Raw genomic sequence first — 23,008 nt, forward strand, 5'->3', positions numbered from 1 at the left:
CCTCCAGTGCCTACAGCGGCTGTGAAGACAAAAGCCACATGTGCCTCAGACTAAGCCCGTACTCTCTGCTTCTGCAGAATGGTTGGAAGAAAAAGGAAGGAGAAACTCAAAGGAAATCAAACTGCAAGCGCAGGAGTGCAGGCTCTTACCTGGCACTCCTCGGTGAGGGCTTTTCCAGCAGGACAAAATGCCGAGAGGGTGATTTTGGGGACACAGGCCCCTTCAGCTAACGCTTGCGGATGCCTTTAGAGGTCCTGCTTCTCTTCAAACGCCTTCAGTTACTCCATGAGCATGTTTGAGGTGGCTCCCACGGCCGCAGGTGGCCTTGCAGCAGGCACATGGCTAGCCACACGAGTAATGGCAAGACGGAGGGATGATTACAGTCGTGTGACCAGTGCTGCATGGAGGAGGGGATGGGGGCCGAGGGAAGACGGCACAGGCACCCACGGCTGCCTGGCAGTCAAGGAAGGCCTCCCCGAGAGGGTGAGGGTGTCCAGGCCTTCTCCAGGCCTGTCTGCTGCTCTTTCCCCCGCTTCTCCACTAAGGGTCTGGTCAGGGGGCCTGTGCCGTGGGAGACAGACAGGCAGTCAGAAAACACTCTTCATTCAGCAGGGACCTGTCGGCACCCTGGTCTCCCCCTTTTCTGCTCTGAGGAGGCTCCTCCGGCCTAGGTGTTCCTAACTCAGCCCCCTCTCCTGGTGGAGCCTGAGACCAGAAAGCAGGCAACGCTGGGGCAATAATAATAATAGTAATAATAATGGTAATGTGGAGAAGCGGGCAGGGAGGGGAGTGGTGGAGGAGAAAGGCCGCTTTACCTCAAACCCCACCCTGCGGGCTAAGTGTCTCCACCCCCAGCCCTGCTTGTGGAGAAGGCAGCTCCGTGTGGCCAGACCACAGAGTCCCCATTTGGAAGATCCCGTTTCCTAACCACCCTGGCCCAACATCAATAGCAATATTGCCCCACAGGGAGCAGCGAGCCATTTACTATGAAAATCACCAGCGTCAGGGCTCAAACACCAAGTTCAGACACGAAGAACTCCCCCTCTGGGGTGTAAAACCAAGTTCAGAATGAAGAAAAACAAAATTTCCACCCCGAGTTTCCTCTGAGGAGACACCGTCAGGGCCCCTGCTCACAGCTGCAAGGCCTCCTTCCCGGGCTGGGCCCTCCTTAGGAGCTAATGGGCCCCAGCTGTGCCAGCTTCCAAACTCCTCCTTAACCCCTTGGTTTCCTGCGTCACTGCCAGAGGAAAAGGAGACCTCAGAAGTCCCACGCAGGGTTGAGAGCGGAGGGCACCCACTGCAGAGTTAGTGGTGTGCACCTTCTATGGTTCCTCCTAAGAAACCACATAATTAGCAAGTACTACTCTTTGTGGGGTGCCTCGTATGCCTTTCTGCTGTGCTCAGTCACTTCAGTCGTGGACGACTCTTTGTGACCCTATGGACTAGACTGTAGCCCACCAAGCGCCTCTGTCCATGGGATTCACAGGCAAGGACACTGGAGTGGCTTGCCATGCCCTCCTCCAGGGGATCTTCCTGACCCAGGGATCAAACCTGGGTCTCCTGTATTGCAGGTGGATTCTTTTCCATTGAGCCACCAGGAAAGCCCTCGTATGCCTTACCCACCAGGATTATTAGCTCCTCCGGGCTCTCTCATCTTTGCAGACACAGTAGGGGGTAGGAATTATTTCACCCATCTTATGGATGAGAACATTGAGGCCAGCAAAGAGACGTGATTCAAACCTGTTCTGTTGTCTTTCTGCCCACCCTATCACTTGCTCTGAGCAAGAGTTGATTCTCCAACGTGCAGATGAAAGAGAGAAAGGCCACTCTCACGTTGTCCATCTGTAGAGGTTGTAAAACTCTGAAGCCAGAGGACACTGAGTCGAGAATCTGAAGAACCAGGTTTTCTCCCCAACCAAGGGCCTTTGTTGACTCTGGACAAATACCAGCTTCCTTGAGCTCCTACAATCTTATCTTCAAAATAATGCAAGTGAAAATACCTGCCTTTCTTCCTCGAGGGCCTGTTGGAAGATCAAATAGATCCAGTTGGGCAAAAGCATTGTAAACTGTAGGGAAGAAGGATGATGACCTTGGAGGACCTCTCCCCAACCCCCAACATTTGTGAGAAATAGACTGTGAGGCATTCATCAGAAGCTGTTATTTTTATGATTTTGGAGGACCAGAGGTTTACTATAATGACAAACTTTAAGTTTTCCCTGGCTGAACCTAGTCTCTTAAAGAGGTGACCCAGTGGCAGGAACCCTATTTGAGCCACTGTTTTTAATTCACCACTTATCCCCTCTTACCACATGGCCATTATAACAGATTTTTCCTCTCCCATGGAAAACAATCAGTTAATTAAAATAATTGGGTTTATCATGAAACCCAGAAACAACCCAAATGTCCTTCAGTTGGGGAATGGATAAATGACTCTGGTACATTCATATAAGCAACAAAAGGTGCGAAATGATGTTACCTATCATAAATACTTTATGCCAAGTGAAAGAGGCTGTGTATTGTATGATTCCATGCAAGTGACATTCTGGGGGAGGCAGAACTACAGAGATGGGACCAGACCAGTGGTCACCAGGGGCAAGTGCTCAGGAGGGGTTTGACTAGAAGGGTACCGGGAGCACAGAGGAGTTCCTGCTGGGGCGATGGAACGATTCTATAGCTTGATTATGATGGTGGCTAGAGGACTCAAAGCACTTGTTGAAACCCACAGAACTGTGCACACGAAAGAGTGGATTTTACTGTAGATAAGACAGATTATTAAAAATTAAAAAATAAACCACTGAGGTGTTTTACAAAAGGATCATTGAGAAAGCAGAGCAGTTCGGCAGGGAGCCCAGCGGTAGCGTGGTAGTGTAGTACCATGCTGTGTGTTACAGCGAGGGGCAGGGTGGTGTCCAGGGGTCAGGCCATGGCTTGCCTACCTCAAATTGGTTAGCAGTGGCCTGGGGAAGGTATTACGAGTCCAGGATCCCACCCCCAGCTGATATGATTCCCTGGATCTAGGGTCAACCTGGGGGTCTCATTCTGAACAAGTTTTCCAGGTTATTTTGGTTCAGATAGTTAACAGCCCAGACTTGGAGGCCGACTATTAGGCCTTTCTTCATTATTTGAGAACTAAATTCTCTTGTGAGCAGGTCCCCTTTATGCTTTTGTGTTTCCACCATAAAATCGGGACAGTTCACCAGTCTCCTGCTTTAAGGGATCTGACATGGGCGGTCACTCAGGGACATCAGGGGGTTGCTCCGCGCTGTTACTGGCGTTCATCCAACTGGCAGTGGGCTCGGCCTCGGGGGCCTGCACCCTGAACGTCTTTTCCCACAATCTGCCATCTTAGAATTTACCTCACCTCTTGGCAAGTGGTGGCTCTCACCTTAAGTAACAAAATGAAAATTTGTTACTCTGAAATGCTTTGAGTTTTCTCATGGAAGGAAACCCCAAGTCAGAGGCATGCTCTTTTGGAATGACCAGAATTCTGAGTTCTAGAACCATTCACACAGAAGACAGGAGGCGAAACTGGGTCAAGTCCCCATCCCATCACTGACCATTTGTGTGATTCTGGACAAGTCATTTCATTTCTCTGAATCTCAAATACTTACATTCAAATTCCTCAGGGGTAAAGCAGAGCTGATAATTGTACTTTGCTGGGAAACGATGGGGTTGAAAGATGCATGCTGAGGCATTTAGAGAGGAAGAGTTGTGATGGCTGAATATTCAGAAGATTTGGTAAAAAGAAACACATGCATACACACACACACACATACACCTGATATATAAGTATATAAAGCAAATATGGCATATGTTAGGCATTGTTGAATCTAAGTGACAGGCATGTGGGTAATCACTTTTTCAAGTTTTCTGTATGTTTTTAAATTTTTATAATGGAATCAGGAAGAAGAGATGGCATGTGTCAGACGGTCAGCACAGTGCCTGTCAGTAGTTCCCAGCAGCTTGGAGAGCAGGGGGGCTGAGGACGGCAGGGTGGAGGGCAGGAGGGCAAGAGGAGGAGGAAGGCCTAGCTAAGGCTGGCCCACTGCAGGAAGAGCCTGGGGAGAGAAGGAAGCCAGGCAGTGGCCCCATCTCGGTGAGGGTGTGGGTGTGAGAACCTCCCTTTGTCCAGCTCCAGAGAATCAGGGGAGGATCCGCCACACTCCTTTTCATTTCCTCAGGATCTGAGAAGAACCAATAGCACACGTTCATCTTCTTCAGGCCCTCTTGGTTGAGGTCCTTTGGGTCTCTGGATATATACATATATATGTGTGTATATATATATATATATATATATATATATATATATATATATATATAGTTGTTGTTGTTGCAATTTACAGACACTCTGAGCCCCCATCCTGTAAAAATATCCTGCCCAACAGCTGTCCTGAGCGCTAGAGTGGAAATCAACAAGGTACAAATAACAGAGCGGGTCAGCCAAGCCACGAAGACAGCCTATGAACCAGCAACCTATCCCCCGTCCCCTGCCGTTCCTCTCAGCCACGGGCACCCACTCTAGCCCATGGCTGGACCTCTTGGGTCTTCCAGATCTAGTGACATGAGTCCAACCTGGTCGAAGAGGACACATTTGCTTCCTGTTGCTGCTGTGACAAGGCACCACAAGCTTAGTGGCTTAAAATAACACCATTTTATTATCCTGATGATTCTGGAGGTTAGAAGCCCAGGTTGGGTTTCACGGGCTAAAGTCAAAGAGGGCTGCGTTCCTTCTGGGGGTACCAGATGAGAATCTGTTTTCTTGCCTTTTTCAGCTTCTGGAGGCTGTCCTCATTTCTTGACTGGTGGCCCTTCCTCCATCTTCAAAGTCAGAGGAGTCCTCCTCAGAACACTGTCTCTCTGGTTCCAACTCTTCTATCTCCGTCTACTCCATGTAAGAACACTTGTGATTACATTGGGGAGATAATCTTCTTATTCTGAAATCTGTTAATTAGCAACCTAAATTCTCCCTTGCCATATAATCTAAGACAGTCAGTTTCTAGGCATTGGGACATAGACATCTTTCGTTGTTGTTGTTCAGCCGCTCATCCATATCCGACTCTGCGACCCCATGGACTGCAGCATGCCAGGCTTCCCTGTCCTTCATTGTCTCCCAGAATTTGCTTAAACTCATGTCCATTGGGCCAGTGATACCATCCAACCATCTCATCCTCTTTTGCCCTCTTCTCCTCCTGCCCTCAATCTTTCCCAGCATCCAAATCTTTTCCAGTGAGTTGGCCCTTCAAACCGGTGACCAAGTATTGGAGCTTCAGCTTCAGTATCAGTCCTTCCAATGGCTATTCAGGCTTGATTTCTTTTAGGATTGACTGGTTTGATCTCTTTGCTGTCCAAGGGACTCTCAAGAGTCTTCTCCAACACCACAGTTCAAAAGCATCAAGTCTTCAGCACTCAGTCTTCTTTATGGTCCAACTTTCACATCCGTACACGACTACTGGAAAAACCATAGCGTTGACTAGACGAACCTTTGTTGGCAAAATGATGACTCTGCTTTTTAATATGCTGTACAGATTTGTCATAGCTTTCCTTCCAAGGAGCAAGCGTCTTTTAATTTCATGGCTGCAGTTACCATCCACAGTGATTTTGGAGCCCAAGAAAATAAAGTCTCACACTGTTTCCATTTTTTTCCTCATCTATTTTCCATATAGCGATGGGACCAGATGCCGTGATCTTAGTTTTCTGAATGTTGAGTTTTAAGCCAGCTTCTTTACTCTCCTCTTTCACCTTCATCAAGAGGCTCTTTAGTTCCTCTTCGTTTTCTGCTATTAGGGTGGTGTCATCTGCATACCTGAGGTTATTGATATTTCTCCCAGGAATCCTGATTCCAGCTTGTGCTTCATCCAGCCCAGCATTTTACATGATGTACTCTGCATATAAGTTAAATAAGCAGAGTGATGATATAGAGCCTCAATGTACTCCATTCCTAATTTTGAACCAGTCTGTTGTTCCATGTCCAGTTCTAACTTTGCTTCTTGACCTGAATACGGGTTTCTCAGGAGGCAGGTATGGTGGTCAGTATTCCCATCTCTTTAAGACATTTCTTTACAACATCTTTGGGGAGCCATTATTCTGCCTACGACAGAGGATGCCCCAAGTGGATGAGCATTCTTACCTTACACACCTGGGAATTTTCAAACTTTAGTATACTTCAGAATAATGGAATGTTCGAAAATGCTTGGAAATGTTTGAAAATGGAAAATGCTTGAAAAGCCAGATTTTTAGCCTCATTGGATTCTGATCCAGTACTTCTGGAATGGATCCAAGGACTCTGAATTTTTAGTAAGCTCCCTCATACCTTTCTGATACGCTTGATACAAGGAGCACATTTCCTTTGTCTTTGGACATGGTATAGTGGCTACATTTTAGCAACCTAATTACAGAATCTATGATCTATGATTTATTGAGCAATTCCAGTGTACTAATAGACATAACTAAGTGCATCAGGGACTTACCATGTGCCTGATCTATTCTAAGTGGTCTCCATGCCTGTTCTCCTTTAATCCTCATGATAATAAGCTGAGATATGGTTATCATTATCATCTCTATTTTGCAAATGAGAAGATGAAGGTACTGGAGTTTAAGTACCTTATCTAAAGCAAAGCACTTACACAGGCAAATCCAGGTGCCTATCCACCCCCCTCCTTTCTTTTCTAAAGCCCAAGTGGCAGCTCTGCTCCAAGGCTGGAGCTAGCCCTGGGTATAGCCAAGGGGTAGGGGTGGGGAGGCCTGAAACTTTCCACTCACTGAGACACAAACACAGCAATTAAAAGCCTCAGACTATCCGGTTAGATACTCTTTAATTCTCCAAACATCCACCAGAGCCACAACAAGGCCAGCTGACAGGAAGTGGTCTGTTGAGGAAATTCCATCTTGGCCCATCCTGGAGACAGTAATATCAGAGGGTCTCCTTCTCTCTCTCTCTCTCTCTCTCTCACACACACACACACATACACACACACGCCCCAGGGGACAGTTTCCCTTTATTCCAGGGCCATGTTCCAGCCTGCTGCCATTTCCTCTACCCTTCAAACTAGCAGCGATCACTCTGGCCTCCTGTCTGTGTCTGAGAGACCTTCCAGCTGGGCCCTTGTGGGCTCTTGTATCATTTCACTTCTTCAGAACAGAAACTGGAGAGACTCACATAACACCAGACAGGTTATGGGGCTGACCTCTGTGTAGGGCACACCAACCCCTCTGAAGTGGACACCACAGAACAAGACACTCTCCTCCCTTCCACCTCCTTCATCTCCAGTCCCGTTTCCTCATCCATCCTTTTCACTTTCTCCATCTTTTCCCCCATCTCCTTAGGATGCACTCTGTACTCTATCTTCCCAGGGTCTTACTGCCTTAAATGCATGGCTTTGGAGACAGACTTAGGGATGGTTGCAACCAGAAACCTTTAGGCTGCTTTGGACTCTGCCTCAGTTTCCCTTCTGGAAAGTGAACATATGAACATTTTCCAGTTTCCTGACTCAAAACAGTGTCTGTACTTCTGATACCTGCTTTGTGGTTTGTAAAGCATGTGCTCAATTTCCAGGTTGGTCCTGATGACTTATAGTCTGAGGGGTTCATGAAGTGGATGGTGCAAATGGGGAAACTGATGCCCAGAGGGAGGGAAGTGACTCACTCAAGTCATTCAGTCACTGATCCTGGGCTAGAAACAAGTCTTCCAATCCAGTCTTGCCATGACATTTGAGTTCTCTGTGACGATGATGATGATTCTATGGTACACAGCACGGAGGATATGGACCACAAGCATGGCTGCTTGCCAACAGATCCTGAAGAACATCAAAGAAGATGAGAGCAGAAAATTCTTACAAGTCGGTTACCTTTTATGTTTAATTACTATGCAATCTAATTATACCGATGGGGTTCGTTAATATGTCGAATTGTGTTTTATGTTTTTATATCATAAGAAGCCATCACCCCACGGGGTGTGGGTCAATGGAGTGTGTATAAGGAGAGAGGACTTCTGACGCAGGGCTTGCTGCTGACTTGCTGGACGCACATTGCAGTACTTCCCCGGCGCCCTCTCAGGTCATCCACCTGACCCTGGACACAGGCAGACTTGTTTCCATTTCACAAATGAGAAAACGGAGGCCCAGAGACATTAAGGGACTCGCCTATCATGATGGAGCTAGTGAACAGCATACTGGCTCTGACCAACGTCTGCCCCATTCCAAAGTGGTGCTCCTCGACTCTGTGATGCCAGGTCCCTGCAGAGACAACAAGGGCTCCATCATAGTGACTGTTTCCTCTTCTGTAAAATCCTGCCTCCTGGATTCTGCGTTCACTAAGCAGAACCACCCCTCCCCACCCCAGGTGGTAGGGCAGGAGGAGGCCTCATGGGGCACCTGCCCACAGGAGCGTATCTTTTCCTTTGGAGGAACAAGTTCCCCCTACTTGGGAGGAGGAGCCAGTCAGATCTTTGAGGCACCCCTCCAGCCCCACCCATCCCTTCTGGGGACAGCGCTGCCCTGAGAGTTGGAAGCCTTGCCCAGGGGCACTGGTGGGTCAGGGCCCCGCTGAGGAGCAGCCCTGCTCGCCCCACGCCCGGCTGGCCTGTTCTCCAGCCGGTTGTGCAATCTTGCTATGAATAGGTCTAGGTGTGTGGTTTGGTGCCAAGGAGACCAGACTCGATTCCTTCGGGTGACAGCTCCCCTCTGGAATCCTGGGAGGTGAGGGAGCACAGCTGTGAGGTCAGGCCGCTGACCCTGAGCAGGGCGGTCCGAGCTGGTGGTGTGAGGGGAGGGGCCTGTGGTCAGACTGGACGGGCGGGCTGGCACCAGGACCGAGCTCTTCTCCCTCCGCGGCCGTCACCAGGCCACCCATAGTCTGCCTCCTGAGCCTCTCCCATCTTCCACTCCTCACTCTTGCCAGGCCCTCTTTGCCTTGGTACAGACTTAAAGAAGCTTAGAGGGAAAGGGAAAGACAGACCTGCAAGTTTATTTTTAAAACTTGAAAATTATAAGGCTGTGGGGAACCAGGGATTTCTCATATACTGTTGGTACATTGAATTGGTACATTGCAGGGCAATTTGATCCATTTATCAAAATTGCAAATGTGTATGTATCATTTGCCCCAGAGTTGTTTCCACTTTGGGCATTAATTCTTACAAAGATTATTACATGCGTATATAATATAAGTTTGTAACTGCAGTGTTGCTGATAATAAAAAATGTTTAGAAAAAATGTCCAGTGTCTATCAATAGGGGAATACAGGTTAAATGAATGGGGATATACAATGATACAGAAGACCATGCAGATCTAAAACTGAGGAGGCTTTCTGTGACTGATGTTTCCTCCATGTGTGAGAAAATCATTAACAAAGCAAGATACTAGTCAGTGGCGATAATGTACTTTTCGTGTAATAAAAAAGGTAGATACATAAGAAATTCTGGAAGAATATGCAAGAAACTTTGCGTGGGAGGAACTAGGCAGAGAACTAGACAGCGATAGGAAAACATTCCGTGTGTGCATCTGTATGCTTCCTAGATATCAATCATGCGAACACATTACCTTTCAAAAATACAGTGCAACAAGTGAATATAATCGTGACAAAAAAATTCCATAACCACTTGCCAACTACAATGGACATTTGTCTTTTGGGGCCAAGTCCTGGCATGAGAACACCCTCCTACTTGGGAAATTTCCCAGTGGATGGACACATCTTGGTGGGAGGAAGAGCCCCCTTCTCCCCCATAGACGCAGAGCATGGAGTGGCCAAGGACCAGTATCAGCTTATTCATGGAGGCAACAGTTGAGGTTGCGAGTCCAGTGTCAAGGCCAAAAGTGTCCACGACACAAGAATTATCTCAATTTTTGGTTTTACATTTTAGTATCTCTCCTCAGCCACAGTTTACACTGGCATATAGTATTCCTGCTTTTTTTTTCTTATGTCATTATAAAAGTTACAACAGCAATAGATAATTACATTTCTAAGAGTGCATCCTGTTTAAACATATAGTTTTTATAATTATTATTTTAACAGGTGCATAAAATTCCTTTGTTCTGACTAGGTAATTCCTATAATGATATTCAAGGTGTTAATAGGAGGAAATTATGGAAATCCAAGATTATGAAGGCACAACTTTGCAACGATAATATTCATTTATCAATCAGATTCCTTTTAGAGAGTATCATCATCTCCTTATCTCTACTTTTATTCCCTAACCCTTTCTCCCACTTTATTCGTTATTCCCTCCAGTCTCAGAAATGGCAGCCCACTCCAGTATTCTTTCCTGGAGAATTCCATGGACAGAGGAGCCTGGCAGGCTACAGTCCATGGAGTCGCAAGAGTCAGACACAACTTAGCAACCAAACCACTCAGAAAAAAAGTCAAAGCCAGCCTCTCCACCGTGGCTCTTCAGAAACCTTATTTATCTTTATAAAAGTAACACACTCCCACTTTGACAAATTAAAAAAGAGTATACAAGGACAGAGCTGAAAGTCAAAACCCTTGCGTCCACCCCTGTACTGAACCATTACGGAGTTTTCTGTGGTTTCTTCCAGATGGGGCTCTCAGTTTGGTTGGGAAGTCACAGGGGTGCCAAGCCATCGACCCCTCAGCCTTTGGGGCAGCCTGTTTGGCCAGGGGCTGTGAGACACCTGAGACGGGAGCAGCTTTCTCTGTCATCCTGCTCTCTGGTGCATCCTGGTGCTGGTGGGGTGGATGAACATAGGGCTCACGGAGGCAGGCCTGTGCCCGTACAAGAAGAGCATTGCAAGTTTTCTTCCCGGAGTGGGAGTGGGTATGTTTGTAGTGTGTCTAGTAAGTCCTCTGAGAAAGGTAGCAAAAGTGAAATTTTGGGTCATTATTATATGATGGACAGTAGGAGGAACTACAGACACAGACACAATCGAACTTTCTTCAGGTCTTATATATTGCTGAGAGTCTGCCTCTTTAATGTTTGAATGAATAAAATTCAAGTGGAAGGACCCCTCTTCTTCCAGCTCCAAAGGTGTCTACTCCTCGGGGCCCAGCACCCAAGCGTCTCCTTGCTTGGGGTGGAAGCAGAGGGAGGAGGGCTCCCCTTCCAGATGATCCTCTCTCCACCTCGGTTCTTCAAGCACACTCCCCTGAGCATGCCCACCATGGGCTGAGCTGAGAGGCACCCAGGGCACCACAACCATCTCCTTTTTCCCCAAGTCCCAGGGGGGTGACCGAGGGCCAAGGTCAGGGAATGTCTGGCAGGTAAGTCCTGGCTATGAACTCTACCTTCCTCCACCTTTGATCTTTGTGTTCCAGCTGTGACGTGAGTGACTTGGCTGATACATGTCACATGCGTGGGATTAGAAGTCTGCCCTCACTACTCAAACATTCTGAGAGATCAAATCTGTAAATCGTTAGTGAGATTAACCATTACAAATTCTTCTTCTAAACAAGCTGAAAGTAAGGAGAGCCGGCAACAGTTAGCTCTTTATTCCTCACAGGGCACCAGACAGATGATACCTTGAATATAAACTCACAGAAGCCAAGGCCCAGGTCCCAGTTGTCTTGATGTCCATCACAGTCTGGCCCCCTGGCACACTTGACATTGACTTAGTTTTGTTCATTTAACTTCAATTAATTTTAGTTGAATTCTTACTTGGCTTGGGGGAACTCTGAGAATCTTGTGATAGCTGGTTTTGGATTTCCATCTTTAATCTTTTGAGAGACAGGATCAAAACTGGAAAGTAATCTCAAATGAAATATCTTCTAGTTGGCTTTGGTCCTAGAAGATGGTGAGGTTTTTACCTTTACAGGAAATCAAAACAATGGTAAGGACAGACTTATGGAAGCATGATTCTCCACCAACATAGAACTTATCCCAGAGGCAAACTTTAAAATCTTTCTTACCTACTTGACCTGAAATAAGAGTCCATCAAGTTACTTAGGACTTTGAACCCAAAAGCTGAATGATTTTTATGACATTTATTAATAGGAAAAACCACAACATGGGCTACTAAGAATAGTTTTACAGTAGGGTGGAGTTCCCCCGAAATTAGCCATGAGGAAATATTTATGCGATTGCCACCAGCAGCCTTAAATGCTGTGTTTGCTATGTAGGAGGGCACCGTGATGACCGACAACCAGTTCATCTGCTGGACTCCTGAGAGCAGGACCTCCTTAGGGTCAAAACCGCTGATACCCATGGGGGGCGCGGAGTCCAAATCCCACTCCCTGCACTGAAGCTCCCCCAGGGTGACCTGACTCAGTGCAGGCTGAAAGTGGCTCTCTGCCACCATGCACAATGCCATAAATCTGCTTTATTAAAGTGTCTGGTTGCCTATGGAGGTCAAAGTGGGTCAGAGAAAAAGTCCACAGGATTCATTTAGTTTAGAGATCTCAGGATAGTCTCTCTGCTTTGTGCCTCTCCCACAGGGAGACCTTGAGATAAACCCAGCTATTTCACTTCTCAGGTTAAAGAGACGGGGAGGGAGAACAAACAATTTCTTGGGAGTAAGGTAGAGTGTCATTGATGCTTTATTTACATGCGTCACCATCGCTTTTACAAACTAGATTACGGTTTTAAATGGAATACACAAGGCAATATCTACAAACACCAAGGAAAGTTAAGTACTGCATCTCTATTTCACTTGGAAAGGAGAAGATTCCCAAATCAAACTGGTTTTGATTCTTGAGACAAAAGGTGGTAGAGATATTTCATGGTAACATATGGACAGACAAAATCCTCAGTAAGAATGCAATATGATAGTGTTCGCTTTGAAAGAAAGGATGAGGTGCTTCAAACCAAAGTATCAACTGCATGACTCTTAGGTGTTTGAATATGGCCATGCACCACGCTGAGTTCTAGTTTGCATGGGGTATGAGCAAGAAATTGAAACAGATAAGACAGTTTTACAGATACTGTATACAGATTTTTTTTCCATTCATGCAACTTTTTTTCTTAAAAAAAAAAAAAAAAAGTTAAACATGTGAAGCCAAAACATACATTTTTCTTTATTATCAACTACATTTTTTCCTGGTCCTCCTTCACATCTGTTTACATTTCCTGTGTACATAATGTGCTAGGACAAGTATATTGAGAGAAGATTGATTGCCAGGCAATGAAATAATTTTAGAGAAATAAGTGACCAGACACACAGCTTTTTTTTTTTTTAAGCAGCCGCACAAATATTTCTGGAGTGTGGCAGAGGCCTCGGAACCAATCATTCATCAAAGTAAAATACATACAAATAAAACTAAACAAGAGGAAAACATTTTTATTCAAACTGCATAAAATGTTACCCACTAAAGATCTAGATCAAATATAATACAGTCACCCCCAGTATCCGTGGGGGATTGGCTACAGGACTCCATCCCCCCTGCCTACATCCGCAAATGCCCAAGTCCCTTACATAAAAAGGCGTAGTACAGCTTGGCCCTCTGGATCCGCGGCTGGCCGACTCTGAGGATGTGGAGCCCGTGTGTACTCAGGGCCGACTGGGCTCTTCTCAGTGCCTGGGCATCTGTGTTACGACCTGGTCTGACAGACGGGATTTCACAAGGACTGCTCTCTCCCCTTGCTGCACCCTGCCACCCCTGGTCTCCAGGAGAGGCTGGCTGTTCGTACCTCTTTGCCAGCGACTGATTTTCTACAAAAAGTTTTTGCTTTTCTTAATTAAAAAAAAAAAAATACGTTATACCTAATCAACATTCCCCAAATACACCAAGAAAGAGGAAATCACAGTTTGGACCTGTCAGGATTTTGTTTCTGCTTTTAGAGAGAAAGGGTAACTTATTTTCCTTCACCAGCCCTTGGCATCAGCACACACAAAAATGGGCGTGGCTGTTTGCTTTCCTCTTGATGGGCTTTCCAAGAGATTCAAATATTCCTTATTCTTTAAGTTGGGGTTCATGAGATAGACTCTCTTCCATCTTTAACAGGTTCAGAAGCTGCCTGAAATGACACCCTGAGACTGGGCGTACCTGTCCTGAGTAGTGAGCCACGAGGTCTTCTCAGAGCGGGGCAGAGACACACACAGGGCTGAAACTCAACACCAAACCCCGCCCCACACACAGTCCACCAGCACTACACGTGTGTGCACGCTCCACCTGTTAACAGCAAAGACGAACTTCGGAAATCTTAAAAGGATGTGTTTTGGCAAGAAAGGGAACTGACCTCAGATTCATTCACAGTTAATGGGATACTCTGAGTCTGGCGGCCAGGCCTCATGCCAGGACAGGGAAGGCTTGTGATAAAGCTCTTTTCTAACTTTGGTAAAAGGTTTCTGGCTCTGGAACTCTGAGGGTAACAACAGAACCCCAGAGTTCAGGTCATGTTTTCAACATTGTTACTCTTCTTTCTAAATTTCCCATCAAAAAGTGGAAGGCTCCCTAGAGCAGCTTAATGAGAGGCTGAGGGTAGACTCTGAGAGTCTGCATCAGGAAGCAAACATTAGGACTGCCAGACCCCCGGAGGCTACTGAGTATTCCACGGAGACGCCCCAGCTCAGAAAACTTCCTGTGAGAGACCTGTGATGCTCAGAACTTCACATGGTGGCCACTGGTAGGCCCTTCCTGAAAACAGGGTCTTAAGAGAAGATGGCACCTCTGCCCCGTCTGACTGCGGCAGGACCTGGTTAGTCTAAGGGACCCTGGCCTCTGGGTGAGTGGCCAAGGGTGAGAGTGAGGCTGTGTGATCCTGGACAGGCCTAACTATTCCATTCTTGCCTGACCCTTTCTAGCACTGATGCCGGCACCTAACTCTGCCCTGATCTCAGCTGTCCATGATATTCTACGTGTAGATGCTGAGTTACTTTTTAAAAAAGAAAAAAGATTCAAAGCACCCCTCCCTCTCCATTTTCCTGATCTGCTCCATGGCTATTCTTGCTCTCACACCCCCTCTCTCTGTCCCTCCCTCAGCTGTTTTAGATTAAATTATAATCTGGTTCTAGGACATTTTGTAAGACATTCTGCCTGAAATCTAACAAACATTGGGGTGGGGGGAGAATATATGAGATGCCACAGGTCTAAAAAGCAATTCAAGATTTTAAAGTTGAAACACATCTTGAGGGTTGCCTTTCTTACTCCCAAAGTAGTTTCCACAGTCTAGAAGGCAAATAGCTATTTTGTTAGTTTTCTTGTTTCTCTGAGCTCAGGAGAGAAAGTCTCAGGGCCCTTGTCTTGGAAGCACTTCGGATTCTCCCTGAATCCGATACCCCCTGGTCCCTCCCCTGTCCCTGATCAAACTGTGTCTCCACTGAGGGCAGCATCACTTAGGAACCCAGAGAGCAGCCCCCTCTCACTGACAATGGACAGTCCTCATGGACAGCAGACTACCAAAGACTTGAGGAAGGGGGCTAGCCTTACTACAGAGGAATATGGTAAGCAAAAGTCTGTCTCACTGAAAAAGCAGATTGCGTGAATAGAATACATATTTTCAAAAATTATACATACTTTCAAAATGAAGATTATAAACTTGGAGCAGTTTAGAAAAGGCAATAGGCTACAGGTCTAGTATAACCACAAACTGCACAACAATTTACAGATTCAGTAAAAGGCAGGGTGAAATCATTGGGGCCATCATTCAAACATGACAACCTAAGCGAAGCGGGAGAGACAAGTGACAACACCAAATGGAACTTTCATTACACTAGGAGCTGTTATCACCACCACCATCACCCCCAGAGGAATCAGGAAGCAAAGGTGCAGAAGGGGGCCCCTGGTGGCCGGTGACGGGCGTAGGTGGTTGGGTGGCATGTCTGTGTTGGTGGGGGAGTCAGCGCCCACTGCACGGTGCAAGCTTCTGCGAGAACTCATGCAGGGAGGTCTGTGCTGAACTACGAGCCTGGATCCCTAACATTCATGCAGAATGTTCCATTTTTGTAACTGTACATGATAAAATATATTTATACATTTGTATGCCTAATGCTTTGTATGCAAAGAAAAGAGTCTTCATATACCTTTTTGGAGAAGGATGCATATGCTGTGCCAATCGGAGCGTCACTGTCCCAGTTTCATATGTACCCAAGGTGTTCCCAACTACTCTGTCTACCAAAGAGGGCAACTAATATAATCACACTTTCTGGGTTAAACAGAAAGCACCTATACAGCACCATAACTTTTTGAAAAGAAAAAAATGAAATCCATACAAGCAGGAAAAGGGGGAGGAGGGAGGTCAAAATGGCCCTATCTTGTACTTCCATTGTGTCACCTGTACAATCACAACCTAAGCTTATTTATATTAAAAAAGAATCAGTTTGTATGCTATTGCCCCTCATTCATACATGTCTACTAGATCAGATTATACAGAGCAAAGCTAAAAGTAATCAAGGGTGTGCATTTAGAAAAAAGAGTGACTCGGATTTGTACTTTCCACACATTTCTCACTGCAGGCTTAATGTCTGCCTGTAAGTTCACTTCTGCAAAGCAAAACAAGACTACTTTTTTTTTTTTTCCTTTTCTTTTCTCCTTAAAACTAAACCATTAGTGGCACTTGGCAATGAGTGAAGAGCTGAGCGGATTTCTTCCTTGAAAAGATCCTAATTTCTAAGCAACATACGATCACTGTGACTGCGTGAGCTGAGGATACTGACAGGAGACCACAGGCCAGGCCCATCTGGAGACTGCAGGCCAGGGCCAGGGTATTGTCCCCTGACCGCCCTGACTCAGGACCGAGCGCTCGGGGTCAGGTGCCGGGCACCCTTCAGTTTGCAGATGCAGGGCTCTGTCCTGGGCCGGTGCGCACAGCGAACACTTGTGCCACTGTTGTTTGTTCGTTTTTTTTTTTTTTAAGAAAAGAAGTTTTCTACCAAAGTAAAGAAGACAGAAAAACCCCCTCTAGTTTACGTAATGTGTTAGTTTGGGGAGTTCTACAGGCTCGGACGTTTGTGACACCCAAAGCCAGCGCAGTAGCTGGTACATTTTCTGTTTTTAAATGTGCCAGGGGAAGGATGGTTAACACTTTAACATAAAAAGACTCCAAGTCAATGCATGTGAGAAACTGAAAGTTAAAGGAAAACGAACACAAAAACAACGCTTAACACGTCCCATAAACCATCGCAATATTAAAACACCACAGGATGGCCCGCGGGCTGACGGTGTGCTCTGAACGGGGCGGGCGGTGCTGGCAGGGTGCTGTCCTTCGCTGGCAGGTGGCTGTCACCCCGTACAAGGAAGGTTTTGCATACTTTATAGAGAGTTCTGTGCGAGGATAAGTGCTTCACCCGGGGGAAGGGGCCGGTAACAGTCTCTGCTGGGGTAGGAAACGCACGGGCTCACAGGGTGTTAAGCTGTAAACGGTATCACTGTCCACTTGCTGAGAGCAGATTTGGCAAAGGGTTTTCTCGGTAGGTCTTGCGTCAGTTTGAGGGTCTGTAGGAGGAGAAAAGAAAACCAGAGACGGTTAAGGACATTCAAACAGCAGCAGCGGGCCCTCTGGGTCACACCTCCTGAGCCTCCGGTCTCCTTATCCACCTCTGGGCTGGGGTGCTCCAAGTCAGGCTGTTTTGCTGCACTAGATTCAAAGGTCTGAAAACCTAAGGACAAAGCCTGGAGATACTTACCTTATTCCTGTGCTTGATAACAAAACGCTGTCAAGTTCAAACACCTAGAGGAAATGGGGCCATTTACCCGGGGAGGTTAACGAAGCCAGGTAAACCTGGGGTGTCTCAGTGGGCCCTTCCAAGTTAGGCAGGGCTGGGCTGCAGATGGGGTTTTATTCCAGATTTTTTGATTGAATGGCTTCCTGGGACATAGGACTTTCATGCTATAAACCAGAGAAGCTGGTCACCCCAAACAGACCGGTTATGCTTCTCTGGTTCTCCCCCGCAGGCTCTGTGGACTAAATGACCTTGCTCACCACCCTTTCCATTGATAGCCCAACCCCAGAGGAGGAAATGGCCACTTTCCACAAACGCTTCATCAGTCTGCATGGATGGCCAGGGGTAATCTTGACTTCCCTCACCAAAAAAACAAGTAATCTCTAAGTAGACTATCTTGGGACTTTGCTTTACATATTAAAAATCTACAGAGGAAATAAAATTATATCATGCACAAATGGCTCAAAAACCTCCCATAGAATATCCTTTCAACAATGAATAACAACATTACTGTTGGTATTATTATTATGCCTCCAAGAAATCTTCAAATGGTTAAGTCCTCTCAAAGCATCTGAACTTACACAAGTCTTACCAGACATCATATGACCACCAAGCCAGGAAAAGTTAGAGAATTAAAAAATAAACTTACCATACAGACACACACACATATATTTATCCACACACTCAGAGATGTAGCTAAATGAACTGATATGACAGGCCTCAAGACCACTTGTTTATGGAGACAGTGTCAGCTGTCATGGTTTTTAAAAAAAAAAAGGCTCTAGGCCAAGAAATGGATAAAAAGGTGGAAGGGAAGCAACATGAACTCTGGATCGTCTCACCAGATAAAGTGAACAAGTAATGAAAAATGCATCAATAAGCTCTCGCCTCTCTCACTTACTCATACACACACGTTATCTACATCTGCTTCTCTCTCTTGACTGGACTACGTGGCAGTCTTACTTTTCACTACCCCTCAGAAAGACAGCAGGGCTTAGTATTTGTGACAATACACACCCCCGGTCACAACTACCCTTGCTACAGCTCCAAAAAGAAAAGCTTAGGTTGTTTATGAGAGGCAGAGAGGATAAAGCAGGAAAAGGCTTCTTCTTTCTACCCCTTCCCCAAGTATTCTGTTTCCCTGGCTGATGGTTTTTTTGGAGGTATTCTCCGCTCTGTAAGGATACTAGATAATATTACCCTGGACTATAAAATGATGGCTTCTGATTTCAGAGGGGGGAAAGGTCTGACAGGTATCAGATCTCAGTACCTGTGAGGCATTTAGCCTGCCGGAGCTGGTGCTGTTCTAGCGGCTCTACCTGGGACCCAAGGCCTGAACAGACAGGGTGCGGGTATGGTTCTCTGGAAAGGGATTTCATTCTTTCCTTCACCATAACACTTAACAAACCACCATCTAAGATCACTATGCAATCAGTCATCAGGGGACTCTGGTCCCCAAGTCCTGACCCTGACTTACTGTAAGCACCAAGAGAGGAGCTGTGAAGCATTACCTAGCCCAAACCCCATTTCCCCCGCCCCCCACCATTCCCTCTGGTGTTAATTATTCAGCCACAGACACCAGCGCATGCTGGGGAGCTGACACATTTCATTCCCCAAGTCCAGCGGCAGAGCGCACAGCTCGCTCCGATGCCGGCGCCGAGTCAGCGCAGGAGAGAAGAAGGCAGGAAGCACTTACAAGCCTGTCATTTGGCTTCATTCTAAGCAAGAGAGGGCATCCACCATCACAATCTCATCCAAAGGTCCACACTAGCAGGGAACTTCATCACTCAGCAGGGGATGTGCGGACCTGCCCGCTTTCCTTCTTTGCAGAATGGGCTTGGGGCCCCTTGTGCACTAGGTCCTGGCACGCCCCCGAGGTCACACAGGAAACAGCCTGCGCCTGGAAGTTCAACCGGCAGAGGCCAGGCCCAGGCTGAGAGGCAGCCCTCACGGAGGACAAACTGAACAGAGAAACCCCCACTCCACAGGACGGAAAGGCAACTTGTCCCTCCGTGACAGAAGGCAGTTTGTAAAATACTGTGAACACAGAAAGGAAACGCAGTCACCCTTCTAAGAGGAACACCAGGATCACTATTCACGAGGAAGACCTTACAATTAGAATTCATCACAAGGAAAGCGGCCCCTCTAAGGCCCCTGCCTTAACATTTTTTAACCTCTCTCTGGTGGCTCGATGTTTACACATGTTTATCTGACGCTATCGAGGACTGGACAAATGAAGGGAGCACAGTAAATAACCGGGTTTAATGATACTTGCTTTGGACACAAGTTCCCTGCGTTTGAATGGTCCTCTCACGAGGCTTACATTCTTTAAAGTGAGATGCTTTAGTTAACTATGAGGTTTACGTGTGTATGTTGATGGCCTTATGAGTCTAAAACCACATCAGATTAAGCAAAACTTCAGGAAGGAAAAGGAAGCCTACAGCTGAAGGGGATTACAGCCATCACTTCGCAGTTACTAGGCAGTGGGCCAACTAACAATAAATAGGAAGATGTTGTCCTGTCCCATCCAGGACTTTCATTAACAGGGAGAAAATCTTCCTCCTCCCTCCCTGCCCAAGACTAAGTTTGAAAGCAGGCTGTTGATGCAAAGAAAATGAAATAGGGAAACCAAATGATGAGGCCCCTTCTAAAAATATCTGTGGATGCTGTCATCGGTCTCTGGTGAGAGTAAGTCCCTCTATAATCTTGGCATCTGTAGGGAAGACAAGTTTCTGCCTAATTATCACCACTAAATCACATGATGTTCTAAGAAAGGGCCACGCCTCCAAAAAACTGTACACAAAACATAACCCCCATCAACTTTAATCTGGGAATAAAACATAAACTGTTCCTGCTGCTGTCCTCCCACAACTAACTCCACTGTGACAAATCTGGATTTCTCAGCAGTGTTTTTATCTTCCTGGCAGAGAGGAGAGGAACAGGGCCCCAGTTCCAAATATGACAGGGAAGGAAAAAGAACCACAGGGACAAAACTCTCCCATCTGCAAATCCACGCAGGTTAGCCACTGCTTTCCCGGCCAAAACTAAAAGATGCTTGGAGGAAAGTCTGCCTGAAACACAAAATTACAGTGAAATACCACTTTCTTTACTCTTTAAACATAAAGATAATTTAAGCCAAACTTGCATCCCCTGGGGCAAGTGGGGGACTAGACGTACAACATTTAGGATAGAAAAGAAATGAATCCATGTTTGCTCAATGACAGGGAAACTTCAGGTGGATTTCAGAGAACAGGTGTGGGTTTCAGAGAATGAATGCTTCTACCTGAGTAGAGAGCAAAGAAATGCCTGCTGGCCACCATCTCTGCTTCCCCCCAAGGAGGGTCTGAGGGACACCCAATCCATCACAGGCCACAACCATCTGACAGCATCCAAGGCTTCCGTTGGTATCACCCCAGGAAAAACAGCAGGCTTGGCTAAGGTGGCCATGTCTGATGTTGGACCGTAGAAATGTCAGCAAGTCCTGTGGGGCTCATCTTTACAGCCCAACTACGAAACAGCTCAAGAAAACTCCTAATGGTGTTTAAGCACAACACTCTGGCTTAATTTGGTAATTTCTTAGTCTCTTCTGGGTTGGCAGAGGGCAGCACATGAAAACCACCCTGGCGGTCAGGGACTGCAGAGGCTTGGCTGATGAAGATGCGGCCCTCGGCCTGTGGGGCTGGCCGAAGAGAACCACCCTCCACAGCTGCCTGAGGAGGGCAATCATAGGAGGTGCAGCTCTATAAAAACCCGTTTGGCAAATGCTATCAACTTGCCATTTTAGACACTGAATAGTTTATGAGGGGAAAGTAAACAGGTATGGAAATTCTGGCCAAATTTGTACTCAGTTGAGGAGCCTCCCTAAAGGAAAATCAGGTTTCCAGGAAGGGCAGCCCATATAATACTCTAAAGCTGTGGCTGGCAGAGACCTGGGGGGTTTGGCTCCGCTGACCTCGTTCCGGCTTTACCACCTGATCCGACGGGCCAGGTTTAGCGCCTTGGCTGGTCTGCTCTGCCCATCCAAACATCCAGACGGGTCCTCCAGTCCCACCCACCCCAGGCTGTCCTCTGCTTAACTCCTAAGCCACACCTGGCACCTCATCATATAGTGCCCGGAATGGTTACTTTTTCATACATATTGAATTCCCAATATACTGAGAGCAGAGCAAAGCTTTCAAATCAAACCACTTACGGACCATCTCATTATCTCAAGAGTGAATACGACTGTCTCAGACATGGTATTCACCCACGAGAAGTGCACATTCCAGCAGGGACACATTTTCTTGATGTCCCAAGTAGCCTGCAAAGTTGAAACAGAGGAGAGGGCATACAATAATTGCTGGCTGGCTGAATGAATCAATGTCCTCCTGAAACAGCCCTCTCTCCCCTCTGCCAGTTCAAACACTTACCACTCTTTTAAGCCTTACAGCTTCCATGAAGCATTTCAAACCCACATCTGCTAAAAGTTAATCTCTGCTGAATCCAAGCAGAACCTACTGCTTGTGGGACAAGACCTAGAACTTTAACAATCCCCTTCTGGAGGGAGGATGGCTTCTTAGATTAAGTTTCTAAAACTCACATTTCTTATAAGATGAAACTTCCTAAGGATCAATATGAAGTGCAGTTTTAACATCCAAATAATTTAATTTTTATAATAATAAAACTTTAAATAGTAAGCATTTAATAAAAAATTTACCTTCTCCCATCCTACTACATCCACTCTTAAGTCCAGCTCCCTGAATTAAGAGTCATGCTACTGTAACTCTCAAATTGCTGTCACAGCTAAAGAGATTCACCATTTACAAACAAAAGGAACTGTAGTCCAGGAGGAAATCTTAGACCCATAAACCATGACCTGAACATCACACTGTTTATGTTTGCTGGGTGTGGGCCCATCCTGTGTGACTTCTCACCGCATTCACTGGCCAGCGGGGGTAGGGGGACAAGCGGGAGCCTGCAGCTATCCTGCTGGGCTGGGATGCCACATCTCCCTTGGGGCCAGGCGCAAGTGTAGCTGCAATGCTCCAGCCCAGCTAAGGGTTCGGCCAATGAGCATCGAACAGTAGGGTCTCCAAAGGCTTCTTTCCCTGCTTTAGTTATGCAGGATTTTGAAGACTATAAAATTTCCAAAAGTGACTCCGAAACTGAACATACAAAATCAGCTATTTTAGTTCCACAAATAGTCCAAACCACTCATTCACCTGTAAGACATGACCAGGACACGCAGATAACACAGACGGCAGCCAAGAAGCAGCACCCACACCAGTTCAACAGAGGAAGGAAGTGAAGGAGCCCAAAGGAGGGTCTCCACGGTGGCTCCCAGATGGACAAGAGGCAAAGGCCCATCCATCCTGAGGGCTGGAGTCTGATGGGAGGACAGATCCAGGAGTCAGGCGGATCCACACAGGGGGTGGCCTGGGTGGTCCTCCTCTCCCCTGACCAGCACTGTAGGGGTACGTGCCGGGAGC

The 23,008-nt window shown here is 46.6% G+C and overlaps 1 protein-coding gene across 4 annotated transcripts in view; it reads right to left on the minus strand.

Annotated features, from left to right (window-relative positions):
* Nucleotides 1-12,462: 12,462 nt before the first annotated feature.
* FOXO3 (forkhead box O3) overlaps nt 12,463-23,008 on the minus strand; it is a 115,287-nt gene continuing 104,741 nt past the window's right edge. For all 4 annotated transcript variants that reach the window (XM_061131468.1, XM_061131465.1, XM_061131467.1 and 1 more), the window contains one exon: nt 12,463-17,313. In XM_061131468.1, the coding sequence (XP_060987451.1) occupies nt 17,227-17,313 (87 nt within the window). In that variant the 3' untranslated portion in view covers nt 12,463-17,226. The remainder of the gene's footprint in view (nt 17,314-23,008) is intronic.

Source organism: Dama dama, chromosome 28 (genome assembly GCF_033118175.1).
Source record: "Dama dama isolate Ldn47 chromosome 28, ASM3311817v1, whole genome shotgun sequence".
Lineage (NCBI taxonomy): Eukaryota > Metazoa > Chordata > Mammalia > Artiodactyla > Cervidae > Dama > Dama dama.